General features: G+C 40.4%; 1 protein-coding gene and 1 non-coding gene across 13 annotated transcripts in view; both read right to left on the reverse strand.

Moving 5' to 3' along the window:
• PTCD3 (pentatricopeptide repeat domain 3) overlaps positions 1–17,890 on the reverse strand; it is a 31,502-nt gene that overhangs the window by 751 nt on the left and 12,861 nt on the right. The window contains exons 8-24 of one of the 12 annotated variants that reach the window (XR_012422088.1): positions 15,824–15,939; positions 13,648–13,709; positions 12,320–12,407; positions 11,888–11,948; positions 11,519–11,604; positions 10,118–10,262; positions 9,427–9,477; positions 7,833–8,023; positions 6,682–6,771; positions 6,305–6,333; positions 4,980–5,086; positions 4,136–4,214; positions 3,956–4,046; positions 3,005–3,090; positions 2,408–2,556; positions 817–858; positions 258–416 (exon numbers count right to left, since the gene is read on the reverse strand). Coding sequence is in view for 2 of the 12 variants with exons in the window: in XM_005575388.4 (XP_005575445.3) it covers positions 258–416; positions 817–858; positions 2,408–2,556; positions 3,005–3,090; positions 3,956–4,046; positions 4,136–4,214; positions 4,980–5,086; positions 6,305–6,333; positions 6,682–6,771; positions 9,427–9,477; positions 10,118–10,262; positions 11,519–11,604; positions 11,888–11,948; positions 12,320–12,407; positions 13,648–13,709; positions 15,824–15,939 (1,441 nt within the window). In the remaining 10 variants the exon portion in view is untranslated. Of the gene's footprint in view, positions 1–257; positions 417–816; positions 859–2,407; positions 2,557–3,004; positions 3,091–3,955; positions 4,047–4,135; positions 4,215–4,979; positions 5,087–6,304; positions 6,334–6,681; positions 6,772–7,797; positions 8,726–9,426; positions 9,486–10,115; positions 10,263–11,518; positions 11,605–11,887; positions 11,949–12,319; positions 12,408–13,647; positions 13,710–15,823; positions 15,940–17,890 lie in introns of those variants that run through there. The other 11 variants (XR_012422089.1, XR_012422086.1, XR_012422084.1 and 8 more) reach the window with 11 other exon arrangements.
• Positions 1,368–1,504, reverse strand: LOC123568520 (small nucleolar RNA SNORD94). Its single transcript, XR_006691892.1, has one exon. It is a non-coding gene; the product is annotated as a small nucleolar RNA SNORD94 (small nucleolar RNA).

Genomic DNA, 17,890 nt, shown 5'->3' on the forward strand with positions numbered 1-17,890 from the left:
CCTATAGCCTATCAGTTTTGAAAGCAGAAAAAGGGACCCTGCAGCTGCATTAAAGTATATTAGGAACAAAAAGATTCTAACAGTCAAATCTAGAGGCCTTCCTGACTTGCATAACAAATGAAATCATCATTAAATTACTACATTCTGACCTTCTGCAAGGAAATACAGGGGATAGAAAGCTATGAACATTTTGAATGGGCAGATGGACGAAAGGTCTGCACCATTTTACAAACTTTCCTTCGTGGTGACCCACTTACTTTTGTTGCAGGTTGATTGCAAAATCAGTCATTACTCTCTGGGTGAGGCCCTCACAACTAGGTAAGCTGAAGGCACTTGCCAGCTTTACTACTTCAATGGCCTGGGAAGGGCTGTTAGATGCTTTTGCACAGTCCATAAACTCATTCAGCAACTCATTTCTGTAAAAGAAAGGCAAAGTGTGAACTTTCTCCAGCCTCTTTAGTAAAACATTTATAGACAAGATCCAGTATAAGTTCAGTAATAGATTCCCAACAGTACTTCTGGAGACAAAATTAGATGAAGTCTAACATTTATTTTGTTTCCAGTGAGGCTGGAAAGTCTAAAGGGCCAAAGGGATTTTCAATATGACTTCATGATGATCTATTCTGTGTAGCTCATGGTGACCCGTGAGCACAGATAAAAAACTGCTTGCCTCAGGACGCCCTGGATAGTAGGGAGTTGACGGTATGCTTGCCTAACAGAAGAGTGCCCAAATGTGGTGGCTAAGGCTGGTGAAGAAATTCCAAATGTGGCTACTTCTAGGCCGTACTCAAAGAGAGCTGACTGATTTCAACTTACCTAGGGATCTTATTATGCTTCCTGAAAAGCCCCAACATTTTCCTGTTCAAGATAGGAAAAAAATTATGAATACTATTAGAAAAACAAGGCAATCAGATACTATAGCTGTCATCCCTCTGTAATCACAGACTAAATGCCCTTTTCTTAACTACACTGTAAGCTCCCAAAGACACACATCTGTGGGCTCTACTAGCTCCCAGCCCTGCGTATACATGAGAATCACCACAGGTGCTTAAACTCCCCAAATGAATCTATACTGCAATTTTCACAGGTAAATCTGATACGCTACCAATGTCAAGATTTGCTGGTATAGGTTGAATATTCCTGATCCAAAAATGCTCCAAAATCTAAAACCCCATACACTTCTGGTCTCAAGCATTTTGGAAAAGGGATACTCCAACTGTATTTGTCCTCTTGTAGAGGATCACCACTGTCCTAGGGAGGGAATCCATCCTGTGCACAGCTGGAAAAGAGGCAAACAGAACAATGCTGTTTCCCTCTCTTAAAATACGGCAGGGGTTCAGTCTGTCTTAGAATTCTGTTATGAAGAGCAGGCTCAGATTGAGGCAACAGTCTCATGTAAGTGCTCCCCATTAGCCTGCCACACGCAGGACAAAAGAGAAACACATACATTCAGCTCCCATGACTCAGCTGAGGTCCGTACCCCTGCGCCAATCATCACAGCCTGGTCGTATCAAGTGTGTGCCAAACTGCCTGAGCTAACAACCAAATGCCAATGTCATACGTCTCTGTCACTAGCAGCATAGTTGCTAGAGGAGCATGTGTGAGCCGCACCTCAAAGACAAGCCTTCATCATCTTTTCCTGGAGATAGGTGACTGGCAATCGGATGTTCAAATAGTTACTTTCTTGTACAAGGAGCCATGCACAAGCACCTCCCACTCGTGACTCTTAGAACACACATTTATATACAAAACAAAATACAGGAAAACCACCTGTCACTATCCCTACAAAAGATCCTTTTGCTCATTTTTGGAAACATGAATATGGCTAAGGTTCCCATTCACAAACACAAAAATTAGTATGTGAATGAAATGCTGATAAAAACATAACCAGAACACAGCGGCACCAACCAAGGATGGGTTGTGGTCAAGGCCAAGTTTAGTTAATGTGCGTAAATGCCAGCTTCCAGATGTCTAAGTACACAGCCCACATTTTAAGCTGGAGAGCGGGATGGGAGAAGCATCCAAAAATACTTCAATAACCCAAATGACCAAAACATTTTCAAAACTATGTTTCCTTGATCATGTTTCTTTGATCTTTAGTCCATTTAAGTGGAGTAATGGGGTTAAGTGACTTACTTGTCCATAGACACAGAAAGTAGAAAGGGAAAGATAATTAATTCTCAGCCTATGGTTTGAGAGAACCAGGCCTTATCTCAAATACATCATGCATATTGTCTTCTTCCAAAAGTTTCCTTTTTAGTTGGTATTTGCAAGTTCCCGAATCAAATACTTGTTACATGGCCAAATGAGAGAATGGCCAAATCAGAGAACTTCTACCAGCGTGGGTCAATGTTTTAGATCCAAATACAAAAGCTTCTAAAGTGTAAACTTGTGGTACTGTACTCACCAGGCTTCCTGAGTTCTCCCAGCCCTTAAAAAGAGGACAGCTATACAGTTGAGAGGGATGACTGGCCAATCCTGAGCAGTCTGTCTGATGGGTTGGCTTTCATATGTAGATTTGATATCAGCAGCACAGTCAGCAAATGCCACCTGAAGCTGAGAAGCTTTAGGAGTCAGCAGAACCGCCTAACTGATTTTGTGAGAATTTCAGTTCAGAATTACAGGATCCTTAAATTCTGAGAAATGCATTTTACCATTTGAATATATTATGTGTATAGCACACGAGTAATTAAAAAAGGACCCTGTCCTAAGTATTTTGATTAGCCACAAACTTTCACATTCAGCTATGCATTTCCTTTATAGATGGAGATTTTTTAAAAAGCAAGCTGAAGACAGAAGCTAATTTCATGTTGCCTGTTTTGGACTACAGGAAAGAGGGTAACTTTAAGGACAGATTTCTGCTAAAGGCAAGATATGTTTAGATGTATCATCACTCAAATATGGGTTTGGGTGGCAGAACTCTCCAAAATGGCAGATGAAACTGGGGAAGCTAGCCTTAAGACCTCAGTATGGGAGGATATACTGGCTGGAGTTTCAGGCCTACCTCTGGTGGGTGTTTGTCCCTTGCCATGAGCATCAGGATCTCTTCTCTCAGGTCGTTGCGGAACTTGAAACCATATTCTTTACTATCTTGAGACAAGAAAGGAACAAGGAGTGATCATTGTTATGTAAAACCAACACTCTCTTGTTCACTGTCAACCTATTTTTTGCTCGGTAAAAATAAGTTGCTGTTATTTATTCTAGGCTTATCCCAGGATTCCAGAAACCCACCAGGATTCAAGGTGGAACAAATGTAAAAGCCAATGCCTGGGCCTTGTTCCAGTGAAGTGTTTGTTCATCACAGCACGTGCACTACATGGGAGCGGTCACCAGCTCCACGTGGTAAGACACTGTTTTATAGCACTTGGGAATTTTTGATATACTTTTATTACTCATTACAGCAGTCTTGTGAAGCAGGAGGGCAGGACTAGAGCCTACTTACTTATAATACAGTAGTCACCTAGTGGAAGATACAGAGTATCTATTTCATTTTGCAGTCAAGTTATACACATAAGACAGACCAGTACACACACCCGTGATGCGTGACGCTCATGGCTATTACTTGGAATCATAATCATCACTGACTGGTTAGTAAAGTGAGGCCACACTGGCACAGAGGAATTGCACAGGCTCTCGGATCCAAGGTCTTCATTCAGATTTAGGGTCTGCTACGTCATCAGCACTTACTTTCTTTGGGTCATATCACACAACAGGTGCACAAAACTCAGCTCATTCCTATGTCACCAAGGGACTGACTTAAGTCATTTTCAACAAATTTTTCTCCTGATAGTCAACATGCAACATGAGCACGTGACCTTGAAGTAGCTCTCAACTAACACATTCAGTTCAGTCAAAATGGAAGTTTTCATCCCTAACAGTAATGTTAACACATTCATTATCAAAATAGAAGATACTGAGGTGACATGCACCTGGACACATACAAAGTAAAACGGACCTTTCCAAATTTGAGGAATCATTTCTAGCCGATTGGCCACATCCAGTGCTTGGAGAAGATGTATCAATGTTTGGGAGTGGGGAAAGCAGACCTGATTAAGAGAAACACATTTTTAAAGCATTAATCTACAGAAACCCAATTCATCTAGAATGATAAATAACAAGTAATGAACCATCTTACTGAAGGTATCAGGTCCTCATACCACTTCAAGGTGACATCAATTTGCTCCATTAGACAAATCAAATCAAAGAACTTGGAACTGTGATGAAGGCAAAAAGTATGTTTAGTCTAAAGTCCCTATGTCTAACAGGGGAAATAATGAGTGAAATTACAGCATATTATATGTTACAAAGAATTTCAAAATACTGACAATTTCAAGTTAAACGAGCCAATACTTGGTTTAAGAGCTGCCAGTATATGCTGACTTCCCAACTAAACACCTTACCCTCACCGGCTCATTTCTAACTGTTTCCTCTGTCTACTCTTAGGTCATGGTGAATAGATACTGAACTTCAAATTCATTTTAGAAACATTCAATGTGAAACAAGGATTTGGATACACAGAAAACGATTCTCACACATCTGTTAACATGCTGCCTTCTTAAATTCATGTTCTTATCTGCCTAAAAGCAAACCCATTTAGGGAGTATCTCTGGGTTCCAGTATCTTGATCTTTGAATACAAAAGCAAGGCAGGTGAGAGGAAATCTTCAGGGCTCACCCTGCTATGACAATTTGAAAATGTAAAATGAGAGGGGGTAGAGGAAAAAGATATGTAGATTTTAATCTGTTGCCAAAAAAAAAAAAAAAAAAAACCAAACCAAACTCAAAGGACACAAACTAGTACAGTCTTTCAAATCTGGCAGTTTTACCACTGCTTTAATTCCTAAGTGCTCAATTAACATGTCCTATTAGATCACTGGCATGCTGCCTGAAACCAGAGGTGAGGTATGAAGGGACATCAACAGCCTCCCACTTGCAGAATATGGTAACTCATGCAAAAGGATACATTTCCAACACACTTACTAATAGAAATTACGCTGATGATCAAGTCCAATGAATTTCCGGTTGTCTCCAGTATTTAAAAGGTCATGTATTTGGTAGGCAAGTTCTAGATCTCTGAGAGATGAGCACTGAAAATTTGCAAGTAGTAAGTATCACTCTGATACCCTGTCAGCCACGTGGTTCACAAATGAATAAAAACAGTAGAGCGTCTTGTGAAAATACTTAATGTTGATTAAATGTATTATTGGTTGACAGCAAATAAGTTACAAGAAATGGGGGGAGACAAATCCCAAGTCCTGTGAAATTTATTACTATATTATTTTAATTTAGCAATTATACCGTTAGAAATTAATCCTATAACAACATCTGGTCAAGCGCACAAAAGACACCTGCAGTGCAGAGTCTGGACTAGTAAAAATCTCCATGAAGTAATCCCAAAATCTACCCACAGGAAAGTTAAGTTATAGTTCTTACTATGAAATACTGATTGCTGTCAATAAATAAAACACCCTGAAAGTATGCCTGGATATACATACACTTGAGTACCCAGAGTAAATACCTTGGTAGGATCCACACTAAATATTAGGTTGGTGCAAAAGTAATTGTGGTCTTTGCCATTGAAAGTAGCGGCTTTTATAATTGCGGTTTTTGCCACTGAAAGTAATGGCAAAAGCCACAATTACTTTTGCACCAATCTAATAGTAAAGCAATTAAATTACCCTTAGGGAACAGGGTTCATCTTAAAACTGCTTGAAATTTTTCCTACAATAAGCACGATTAAATAAACTAATATAAAAACCATTATCAATTTTAACTTACTAATAGGCAAATCCGAAATATTATGGAAGCTTATCTGTTCGAGGGCATGAAAAACATCAACGTAAACAATAAACAAAGGGTAGGGACAGTATGTGATTGAAAAGTACAGATTTTAGGCCAGCTGTGTTGGTTCACGCCTGTAATCCCCAGCACTTTGGGAAGTAGTCAGGAGTTCAAGACCAGCCTGGTCAACATGGTGAAACTCCATCTCTACCAAAAAAAAATACAAAAATTAGCCAGGTGTGGTGGCGCACACCTGCAGTCCCAGCTATTCAAGAGGCTGAGGCAGGAGAATCGCTTGAACCCAGGAGGCAGAGGTTGTGGTGAGCCACTGCACTCCAGCGTGGGTGACACAGTGAACCTCTATCTCTAAGAGAAAAAAAAAATTATAGATTTTAGAGAAAGAAGAAAAAACAGAAGCAAAGACATGACTGAAGAGTTAGAAAATGAAAGGAACCAGGAAGAACCCTCCAGCTACAGATAAATTTAGGAAATGGATAGTGAATTAATAAAGAAATGATACTTACTACACTCATGGCTGACTGAAAAAACTTATCTGAAAATCAAAGTTCACAAGAGCTTTGGTTACAATGGATAAAATATATTTTCAAGTCAGTAACATTAACAAAAATCCCGCCAACAAAACTGGTAACATGTAAAATAAAGCTACGAACGTAAAAACTTAAGAGAGGCAGGAACGTGCCATACACATTTTGGCTCTCTCAGAAAGATCATGGCAAATATTACTAAGCTATATACACCTACTATGTACTCAAATTTATTTAAAAAATAGAAAAAAAAATACTACTAAGCTATATAGGGATCACGAGGCCTCTAACTGGCACTCAGGGAAACCAGCCCTCTGTCTTTAGAAGAGGAAAACACAAGTGATTTCTGTACATACCATCATCCGGGTCCTTTGCAGAAAATCTCTTTCCCATTAATTCATTCATTATATCATAAATGATGAAGGATGATCTATTTGAAGGGTTTCCTGCAGAACAAGAAAGCAAATGTGTTTAATCCACTTCCTTTACCACCACCAACCTCACAGTACCTAGTACAAAGGGACACATTTCTCCTTCCTTCACCTCCAGCCTAAGTCCTCGCATAGAGCTGGGTGGAGGCCAATGCTTGCTAAAGGAACCACACTACACCCTGCAGAGAGCAATTCTCTGTAAAATCTGGAATAATCACAGGTCTCTATTCATGTGCTCCACTGAGACTTCCCCTTTCTTTAGGCTCTTCACATGAAGCCTGACTTACTGGAGTAGGAGGCAGACAGTAACACACACTCCCTCACCAAACCAGCATACTTAGAAAAACTTTTTTTTTTTTTTTTTTGAGATGGAGTGATGCACTGTTGCCCTGGCTGGAGTGCAATGGCACAATCTCGGCTCACTGCAACCTCTGCTTCCCGGGTTCAACCGAGTCTCCTGCCTCAGCCTCCCGAGCAGCTGGGACTACAGGCCTCTGCCACCACGCCTGGCTAATTTTTTGTAATTTTAGTAGAGACGGGGTTTCCCCATGTTGGTCAGCCTGGTCTTGAACTCCTGATCTCATGATCTGCCCGCCTCAGCCTCCCAAAGTGCTGGGACTACAGGCACGAGCCACTGCGCCCAACCAAAAATGTTTTTTGCTAGTAATCATTTGTGTTCCCTTTAAATATAATCAGAATGAGGTCAAGAAAAAGTAAACTAGAATGGACAGGGCAGTGCTTAAAAATAATGTGAGCTGAGCACTAATAGGTCAGAAAATCATCTGCAATATTCCCAGTCAAATATTTCTCTACACTCTGTTCCCTACCTGTTCTGTGTGTTCGTGGTAGCAGAGTTGTAATGACAGTGCAGATAGTTTCACAATTTGCTCAAGCATGTTTCCCTTTGCTAACATTCTTAATTTTATCAGTTACATAATATTCTCTTTTCAATGTATTGTTTCTTGGCTAATTTAGGCTTTCTCTTTTGGGTCAATTCCTAGAAATTATTATTATTATTGAGACAGGGTCTTGCTCTGTCACCTAGGCTGGAGTGCAGTGGGACAAATGCAGCTTACTACAGTTTCCACCTCCTGGCCACAAGCAATCCTCCCGCCTCACACTCCTGAGTAGCTGGGACTACAGGGGTGCGCCACCATGTCCAGCTACTTTTTTCATGTTTAGTAGATATGCAGGTCTCTCTGTGTTGTCCAGGTTGTTTTCAAACTCCTGGGCTCAAGCAATCCTCCTGTCTCGGCTTCCTAAATTGCTGGGATTACAGGCGTAAGCCAAAATTATTATTGCAGACAGGCAATTTATATACATAAGACAAACCAACACAGCTCCCCCAGATTCCCCATCCCCCAGTCCTGGCTGTTACTTAGGAAATGTAAGTACATCTGACTTTGATTAGCAATTGAACCAGTGATGAGAGTTACAGAGGAAAGGAATATACTTTGGGGTCAGAAATACTAGCTCCATCACAATCTCACCAAGGTTGAGTAAAATTTTAGGGGACACAATTATGGAAACTTTATCTGTTTCCAAGGTACAGTCAATTAACTGTTTGGTTCCTTTTCCTAAAGATAAAATTTGCCTATACAGGTGATGATATGGATTTTACAAAATTAGTCCTCCAAACCAGAGAGAATCAAGTTCTCTTCTGTAATTTTTATAGTCTATCACGAGAAAGAATGACTAGAACTGTCAATTCTGAACTCAAGGGTTATTTCTTAGGCTGGGGATAAATGGATAAGAACTAAAAGATTCTGAGTGTCTCATATGTGCCTCCCAAACACAGTAGCAGACACGGTGTGGAACTCATTTAACTACCACACCCTGCTGCTATTCCTCAGGTAGGTATCCAGTCACTTTGACATAGCTGGTAAATAAATGATAGAGCCGACATCTCAGTTCAGGTGTGTCTCTCTCCAAAGTCCATCTACAGAGCAGAGCTCCCACTGGAACTGACCTAAAAGTGGACAACGAATGGAGCCTTGAGGTCCTCCCAAAAGGCTTCACAATAAGTTTACCTTCCTCTGAAGCAGCAACGTCCACAAACTTTTGGCAAAGATGGAAATGTTCTGAACCTGCATCACTGAACATGGTAGCCACTAGACACATGGCTACTGAGCACTAACGTGACAAAATAATTTATTATTTTACTTAATTTTAATTAACTGGCCACATGTGGCTAGTGGCTACGGTATTAAATAGCATAGCTCCAGAGAACAAAAGGGACTTCAGCCAAAATACATTCTAACCATTCCTGTTTGTACAACATCACTGACAGTACATTCCATAACCCTCTCCCCTCCAGCTCAAGTTTCATACCATAAACAAGATTGCTAACCTCAAGAATAATTTTAGGTAGTAAGACCCTGCCCAATAAAAAAAATCAGCTGGGCATGCTGGTAGGCATCTGTAATCCCAACTACTCAGGAGGCTAAGGAGGGAGGACTGCTTGAGCCCAGGAGTTCAAGGCTGCAATGAGCAAGATCCTATCTCTAAAAAAAAAGCCACAACTTTCTGCTCAGGCTGTACAGGTTAATTTACAAATTATCTTTTCTTAATTCATATGCAGAGAAGATAACCTGCAACAATTAATCACATAAATTCAAGAAAGCTGGTCAATTTTCTATATAAATTAACACAGTTTAAGGCCATACATACCAGGCTGATAAAACAGCTGAATAATATGGTGATATGTTGCAAGCGAGGGTTCTCGAATTACCAGGTGAATAGAAAAAATAAACAATGAGGTAAACACACAGCAATCCAAAATATAGTTTACTGAGACACACTGAATTTAAAACATATTAATGTTAATATTTAAGCAATAGATGCATTTCTATTCCTTTGAACAAAGATATTTTCCAACTCATTAATGTAAAGGTGAAAAACTGTCATAAAGACTTAATCACTTTTTGAAAGTCCAAATACTTATTAGTCACATTCTTCACTGAGAACAGTAAAATATATTTAAGTGAATTGATTCCCAAAGCAACTTTCAATAAAGTAACTAATGAAAAATATACAATACACTAGCACACACTTAGGTTCAAATACCTAATTATGCTGGAAAAATGTCATGAATTTAAAACTAGCTAACTCAAAGCAATCACTTCTCCTCAGATTCAACAGAACCATAAACAAAGTACCTAAAATACTAATGAACACTAAGATGATAAAGACACTCCCACCATAAGTACAGTACATTTAATTTAATGTGCCAAACATGGAAACAAAATTTCCAGCATATTATGTAAGCAGAAGAAGAATTTAAAGGTCTTTGCTTATGTTGACCTGAAACCTCTGGCTGGCACAGTCTCTGTCTTCAGAGGAATCAAGGGCGCATCCTCACCTATTCCAATGGCTTTCATTTCACGTAAAAGCTGTAAGGCTGGCAATCTTGCAATCACATGAAATCTTCGGAGACATTTCAGAATGGTATTAAAAGTCTGCAGATTTGGTTTCACGTTCTGTGCAACCATGTGTCTTAGCAGCTCCTAGTTGAATAAAAAACAAGTATCTTTCATGCCTGGGTAATCTGTCCAATAATCTGTTTCATACAAAATTAAGAATTCAGCGTTCTTGCTTATGTTTAAAGCAGGTTAGTAACTATATCCCTATTTTAAGAACTGTTTATTAATTAGCAGGTTCCATGATTCTGCCTTTTAAAGAAGCCTGCTAATTCAAACACCCACCCCACTTGATCAAGGTGGTCAACTGTCTTCAGTCTTCTACCAAGGAGAGTTTTCCAAGAAAAGACTCAAAAGTAATAGACCAGTATGATATAAAAAAGTAGTTTTTTTGGTTGTTTTTTTTTTTTTTTTGAGACGGAGTTTCGCTCTTGTTGCCCTGGCTGGAGTGCAGGGGCGCAATCTTGAGTTGAGGGGATTCTCCTGCCTCAGTCTCCTGAGTAGCTGGGACTATAGGCGTGCACCACTAGGGCTGGCTAATTTTTGTATTTTTAGTAGAGACGGGGTTTCACCATGTTAGTCAGGCTGGTCACAAACTCCTGACCTCAGGTAACCCACCCACCTCAGCCTCAAAGTGCTGGGATTATAGGCATGAGCCACCGTGCCCAGCCGTTTCTGTTCTTAAGTTACTAGGCAAGAATCAATCCAGTGATTTCAACTTTTTGAACTTACACCTGATAGGAATTTGACAGCAAATATGCATTACTTTGTAACAGAAAAACTATTATGAAAAATAAATGAATAAAATGGTCCAGAATTCTAGCTGTATACTCTGGGTCAAGTAACCTTTTCTTCTCATGTGCCAGACAGAGCTGAGTTCCAGGGCTGCGGAAAGGGTAGTGAACAGTTAACTGCTACACAGTGACTGCCATGCACATGCTCATAAATGCTATTTCCAGCCCATATACTTTTTTCTTTTTTTTTTTTTTTTTTTTTGAGAAGGAGTCTTGCTCTGTTGCCAAAGCTGGAGTGCAGTGGCACAATCTCTGCTCACAGCAACCTCTACCTCCCGGGTTCAATCGATTCTCTTGCCTCAGCCTCCCAAGTAGCTGGGATTACAGGCATGCACCACCACGCCCGGCTTTGTTTGTACTTTTAGTAGAGACGGGTTTCACCATGTTGGCCAGGCTGGTCTCGAACTCCTGGCCTCAGGTGATCTGCCCGCCTCGGCCTTCCAAAGTGCTGGTATCACAGGTTTGAGCCACCACACCTGGCCAGCCCATCTATTTCTGGCAAAGAGTATTTAAGCCCTATTAAAAAATAAACTGAGGATTCCTCCTTACCAGTATATCACTCCATTTTGCCTCAAATTTCTCATTTATCACGAATACTGTTGCTTCAATCACTGCATTAAATGTGTACACATCAGCTGTAAAATAAAAAAATGATAAAATTTGGGGTTGAAGATGAATCCCTAAATGGCTGAGTTTAAGGCAAAGCAGTCATTCCTATGTGTCCCTTGGCTAATCACATGCCCACAAAACTGGAAAACCACTCTCCTTTCTGGATCTCTACTCTTGCTTCAATCACCTATGCCTCAGGAAAAGACAAAGTATAGGCCAATGACTGAGGCAAGATCCAAAGCCTTCACACAGACAATTAAGAGAAAGAAGGAAATGGAGAAAGGGATGGAGGGGAGTTCTCAAACTCACCATGGAGTCTGTTGTTTAGTAACTCAGTGTACAAGTTTAACGCCTGCTCATAAGCTCGGTGCTGGAAAAGGAAAAGGAAAAATTAAGCATCATCAAATTCATTTACTTAAGAAGTCCTTGCACATTTCTGTCTTAGAGTTTGGTAACATAGCTCAGGCTCAATAGATCAGGCTCCTGTTCTCATGAAGCTCATACTCTAGTGCAGTGGTTTTCTATCTACTGGTAATGTCTGAACATATTTTTATTTGTCACAACTGAAAGTGGGGGAGGAGTGTACTACTCGCATCCAGTGGGTAGAACCCAGAGAGCTACTAACATCCTACACAGGACAGACCCCACAACAAATTATCTGACCCAAAATGTTAGTGGTTCTGAGGCTGAAACACCCTGATTGGTGGAAATTAAAGATAAAAATAAATAAAACAAATGTACCTTCACCATTCCTCGGATCATTGTGCAATAGGAATATGCATTTTTCTCTGGCATTAGAGAAAAGATTCTCTCAGCATTGTTTTTTGCTCTAGACACAAAAGAGTAAATGTGAACCCGGGCAACAGGAAATACCAATCAGAGCTACCACCATTTACTGACGGTTTATTATGTTCCAGGCAATGTGCCAAGTACTTTACATGCATTATCTCAATTCTTACAGGGCGTTATGGTTATCATCATTTTGAAAATGGGGAAAATCAAGACTTAACAATCTTAATGTGTTGTCGGGGCTTTGCAGGTTAAGTGGCAGAATTAGAATTGAAAATGAAAAGTTTATAAACAAGTATATAAATATCTATGCATTAAAAACAAGAAGCAACCGTATGACAAGGTCCCTAGTAAAGATTCCTCATCCTTCTTCAATCTTCAGCTGCTATTTCCCAGAGGCAAAATGGTTTCTTTTGGAGGATCCTTCTGGTCATATTCTAGCATATGTACTTTCATCTCTTCTCCCATTCCATAACCTCGGCCTCCTGGGTTTAAGTGATTCTCCCGCCTCTACCTCCGGAGTAGCTGGAATTACAGGCACATGCCACCACCCCTAACTAATTGTTGTATTTTTAGTAGAGATGGGGTTTCACCATGTTAGTCAGGCTGGTCTCAAAACTCCTGACCTCAAGTGATCCACTCACCTCGGCCTCCCACGGTGCCAGGATTACAGGCGTGAGGCATCACGTCCAGCCTACCCCAAGGAATTTAACCTTTCATCCTATCAAATTCATCACTTCAATAACGATTTTAGACAATCATGGTAGCTTTCCCTTTCCAGACATTCACATGAAATATCCTCCTTTTAGACACCCAGCTAACTTAAATTCTCCAGCATAATTATTATCTTTCATTTAAACTGCTGTGTACGTCTACATGTTGGTCAGTGGTCTTAATTTAGCAGTACACTCTAGTGTCCATGATACTTTTAGTAAACAAAAGTATTAAATCTTTCAGAATTAGAGGTATATATTCCAAGGTAGCACTGTTAATGAAACTACCAAAGGAACCATACCATATGAAAGTTATGCAGAGTTAAACAGATGAGGGGGAAAAAAAAAGGGTCAACCTCTCAACAGATTCTTGTGTTGCTGAATGGAGATAAAGACCCTACTGAAAAATGGTCTAAATGTATAGGAATACAAATAGTGAAATTTATATTGCACAATAAAAATCAATTATTTAAGAACATCACAAGAAAACATCTTCACAGGGTGATGGGGCATATTCCATGTACTGTAAGACACTGTAATTCAAGGTTCTAATTACGTGTGACATACCGCCATGTAACTCCAAACTGATGACCAGCTTGCCTCCTAGATTTATTGTTATTTTCCTCTTCCTGAAATGAATAATCATCAAGAGAAATAAAAGTTAAGGTGATGGAATGCATTTCCCAGACTACTCAAAATCAGAAAGGCAAAGGGAACTCAGAAAAATAAAGAAAACACAGATCCAGCAGATGGCAAAGAGGAAGTCCAATAACGCTTACACCTATACATTTAATTTCTTAAGTGCAAATCAGATGAAAAGCCAAGTTGACCCTCAAAGCAACAAGTGACAGCGTGGAGACAAGATGAAGCCATTTCCCTGTATGGCCTGGTCCTCAGATAGAAAGAGGAAAACCAACCAACACATCCTATTTGCTCAGGGACTACATCTGGCTCGATCCATACAGATAAACTGTCATAATTAGGGTGAAACCAAGATAAACAACATATACTTAATGTCTAACACTCACCCAAGCAAACTAAGACTTCTATTTTTGTTTTTGTTTTTTTCCTGAAACAGTCTCGCTCTGTCACCCAGGATGCAGTGCAGTGGCATGGTCTCGGCTCACTGCAACTTCCACCTCCTGGGTTCAAGCAATTCTCCTGCCTCAGCCTCCTGAGTAGCTGTGACTACAGGCGCCTACCACCATGCCTAGATAATTTTTTGTATTTTTTTTTTAAGTAAAGACGGGGTTTCACCATGTTAGCCAGGATGGTCTTGATCTCCTGACCTCATGATCCACCCACCTTGGCGTCCCAAACTGTTGGGATTACAAGTGTGAGCCACTGCACCCAGCAAGACTTCTTACAAGACTAAATCTTGTCTTTATTTATAAACCAAGGTCTGGGATGAGGCTGACATAGAGCAATACAGGCTTGGTTGGCATTGCAGAGGTCAGTGCTGGCTCTGTAGCCTGCTGCCTCAAGAGGTGGGGCTGGAAAGGTAGAGGGCCAACCAGAGCAGGGCTTCAGGAAGTGATGCTCTGGAAAGTGAAGTGTAACTGCAACCCACTGCCTATGCACTTTTTAAAATGTAAGGTTCTCTACATAAACAATCCACATTTGGCCAGGTGCAGTGGTCAGTAATCCCAAAACTTTGGGAGGCTTGAAGGACTGCTTGAGTCCCAGCGTTGAAGACACCATCCCGGGCAATACAGCAAGACCCTATGTCTACCCGCCCTCCCCACCTAAAAAAAAACTAACCAGGCGTGGTGGCCCACACTTGTGGTCCCAGTTACTTGGGAGAATAAGGAGGAACACTTGAGCCTAGGAGTTAAAGGCTGCAGTAAGCTATGACAGCATCACTGCACTCCACCCTAGGTGACAAGAGTGAGACCCTGTCTCTGGGGGAAAAAAGAAATCCACATTTAGTTGGGCAAAGAGTAGGAAAGATAGAAAAGAAGAAAAACACCAATAATCCCATCACCCAGAAACACTTTTTAAATGATTTTTTTCTTATGCATTTGTAAAAACATTTTTACAAAAATGGAATATATACTGCTGATAGCCTGTTTCCCACTTATTGGATGAATCTTTCCATACCCAAACACATCTACTCTAATGTGCTCAATGGCCACACAACTTTTATCATAATTTGATCATCTACTGTTGGACATCTAGATTGTTTTCAACATTTTTACAAGTATAAACACCTCCTTATGAAAAATGTCACATGAGCATCTCTATTTGACTGATCCAAAGGATTTCTTGAGACCTAGTTCTAGAAGTAAAATTCACGAGTTGAGAGAGAGGCTATGACTCAACTTACAGGCAGCCCCCCGCACACTACTGTTCTGTCTCCAGCCTAGTGTGTTCTCGCCTCTAAGTCCATGTATGAATTTTTGAGGGGGCCCAGGCCATGGAGTCTTTACCTGGCCAGAATACATCATGTTATTACTCTAAGTGACACAGGCCAGCCCAAACATTTCAGATCAACGCTTTGCCTTAATATGAGGTAGGAGAGGACAACATATTGTTAAAAAGTAAACTAGGACAGAAGTAACTGTTTAAAATCTCTCTTCTTCCTGTACCACTTTTTAATCAAGGCTATCGTACCACACATCTCAGTACAAATCTCTTACTACTACCCTGACACATGGCAAAAGAACCCATCTTATTTTTAAAAGCGATTTCTTCAAAAAGAAGCTTAAGAAAAAAAAAAAAAATCAAGACCAACAGTTGTTACCAATTCTTCTGACTGCTCAGTTTGTTGAAAATGATAATCAGTTGAGGGCTCCTGGTCACCATAGTAACACAATAAATCCAAGAGACTATTTGTTGTTTCAAGAGACACAGTGGTTCCTGTGGGTAGAAACAGAAAGGGAAAGAAACCTTGAAACAATGAAGAACTAAAGCCTGTTAGGTGAAAATGCTTCATTTTTTAATATTGGCTGTGGTCTTCACGGCTACATACTTAATGTTGTCCACTACTTTATGCACTCAACGTCAACTTAAACACCTGGAGTGACATAGACAGGGACATAACCCCTGTTAACCATGTAATTTGATGTAAAAGATTGGAACACAAGATGAAGTTTGGGCCTGTGCTCACTTATTTTACGTACTCATTTTTCTCAAGCTAGTTCATGGTTTTAATTATCATCTCCAAACTGAACACACTGCAAACTATTCCCACTTACTTCCCCCAGCCCAGGTCCATTTGAACAAATGCAAGTAGCATTACTCCATTTGGATCCAGATACTCACTAAAAACTTGCTTAGAAACACTAGCTGAATTGTCTAACTATAGTAGTCTCTTAAAAATTGTTCAAAACATTATGTCCCCATCTTGACACTCATTAAAAGCGCTAAAAAGGGAACAGGAGGAAGAGAAGTATGAGATATAATCTGCTATTTTACAAGAAAAGCAAATGTATCTTTTTGTTTGTTTTGAGATAGGGTCTCATTCTGTCGCCCAGGCCGGAGTGCAAGGACATCACAGCTTACTACAACCTTGAACTCCTGGGCTCAAGTGATCTTCCCACCTCAGCGTCCCAAGCAGCTGTGACTACAGGTATGTGCCACTGCGCCTGGCTAATTTTTAAATTTTTTGCAGAGATGAGGTCTCACTATGTTGCCCAGGCTGGTCTTGAACTCCTGGGCTCAAGCAATCCTCCTGTTTTGGCCTCCCAAAGTTCTGGGATTACAGGTGCGAGTCACCATGCCCAGCCAATAAATTTTCTTTCTAAACAAAATACATTGATAAATTTAAAATGAGTATTAGGAAATGTAAAAGTCCAGAAGAGAAAGCAGGGCAGAGCGAAGAGGGTACAGGCTATGGAGAAGCAACTGGTTCACACCATCTCAAAGCTATGAGACCCTGGAAAAATTACCTAATAATTACCTTCATAAGATTACTATAAAACACACCAATGAGGGCCAGGCGTGGTGGCTCACACCTGTAATCCCAGCACTTTGGGAGGCTGAGGCGGGTGGATCACCTGAGGTCGGGAGTTTGAGACCAGCCTGATCAATGTGGGGAAACCCCATCTCTACTAAAAATACAAAAAATTAGCCAGGCATGGTGGTGCATGCCTGTAATCCCAGCTACTTGGGAGACTAAGGCAGGAGAATTGCTTGAACCCAGGAGGCAGAGGTTGCAGTGAACCCAGATCGCGCCACTGCACTCCAGCCCGGGCAACAAGAGCAAAACTCGTCTCAAAAAAGACAAAACAAAAAAATAAAAAACACACCAATGAATAAGGTATTGTAGAATTAAGTATGTGAAATGACTAGCACAGTGTTTTGCACTTATTAGGGGCCTGATAATGAAATGTTCTAGGATCCTTTCCCTGGTATACTTAGTTACTGAGCTATGGGTCTGACACCTGTCTTTACTGAAGGACTGCACACACCTACCCAATAAAGGGGGTAAAACTAAAAAAAGACAAGCCTTAGCACTAAGAACTTTAATGCAGACTCACATCAGTTGCCGATCATATTAACAAGCAGAGGGAAGCGCCTCACTAAATTATAATCTACTGCCATCACTTATCCATACATCTGATGCTGTACCAAGCCACACACCAAAATTCTCAAACATAGCTTTCTGCAAATGTTTCCTGGGTTCAAGTGTATAATGATTCAGTCCAGTTTCCACCACTTCCATGTTTATTCTAAATCACCAAATAGCACTCTAGATTCTAAACACATAATGCCAGCTGCTTCTGATGTTGCTATATGTACATTTTCATGGTGACTTACCAGCTGTGCTATTTACATGTGTAGCTCCGAAAGTTTACATCCAGCTCCA

The sequence above is a fragment of the Macaca fascicularis genome, chromosome 13 (assembly GCF_037993035.2).
Source record: "Macaca fascicularis isolate 582-1 chromosome 13, T2T-MFA8v1.1".
Lineage (NCBI taxonomy): Eukaryota > Metazoa > Chordata > Mammalia > Primates > Cercopithecidae > Macaca > Macaca fascicularis.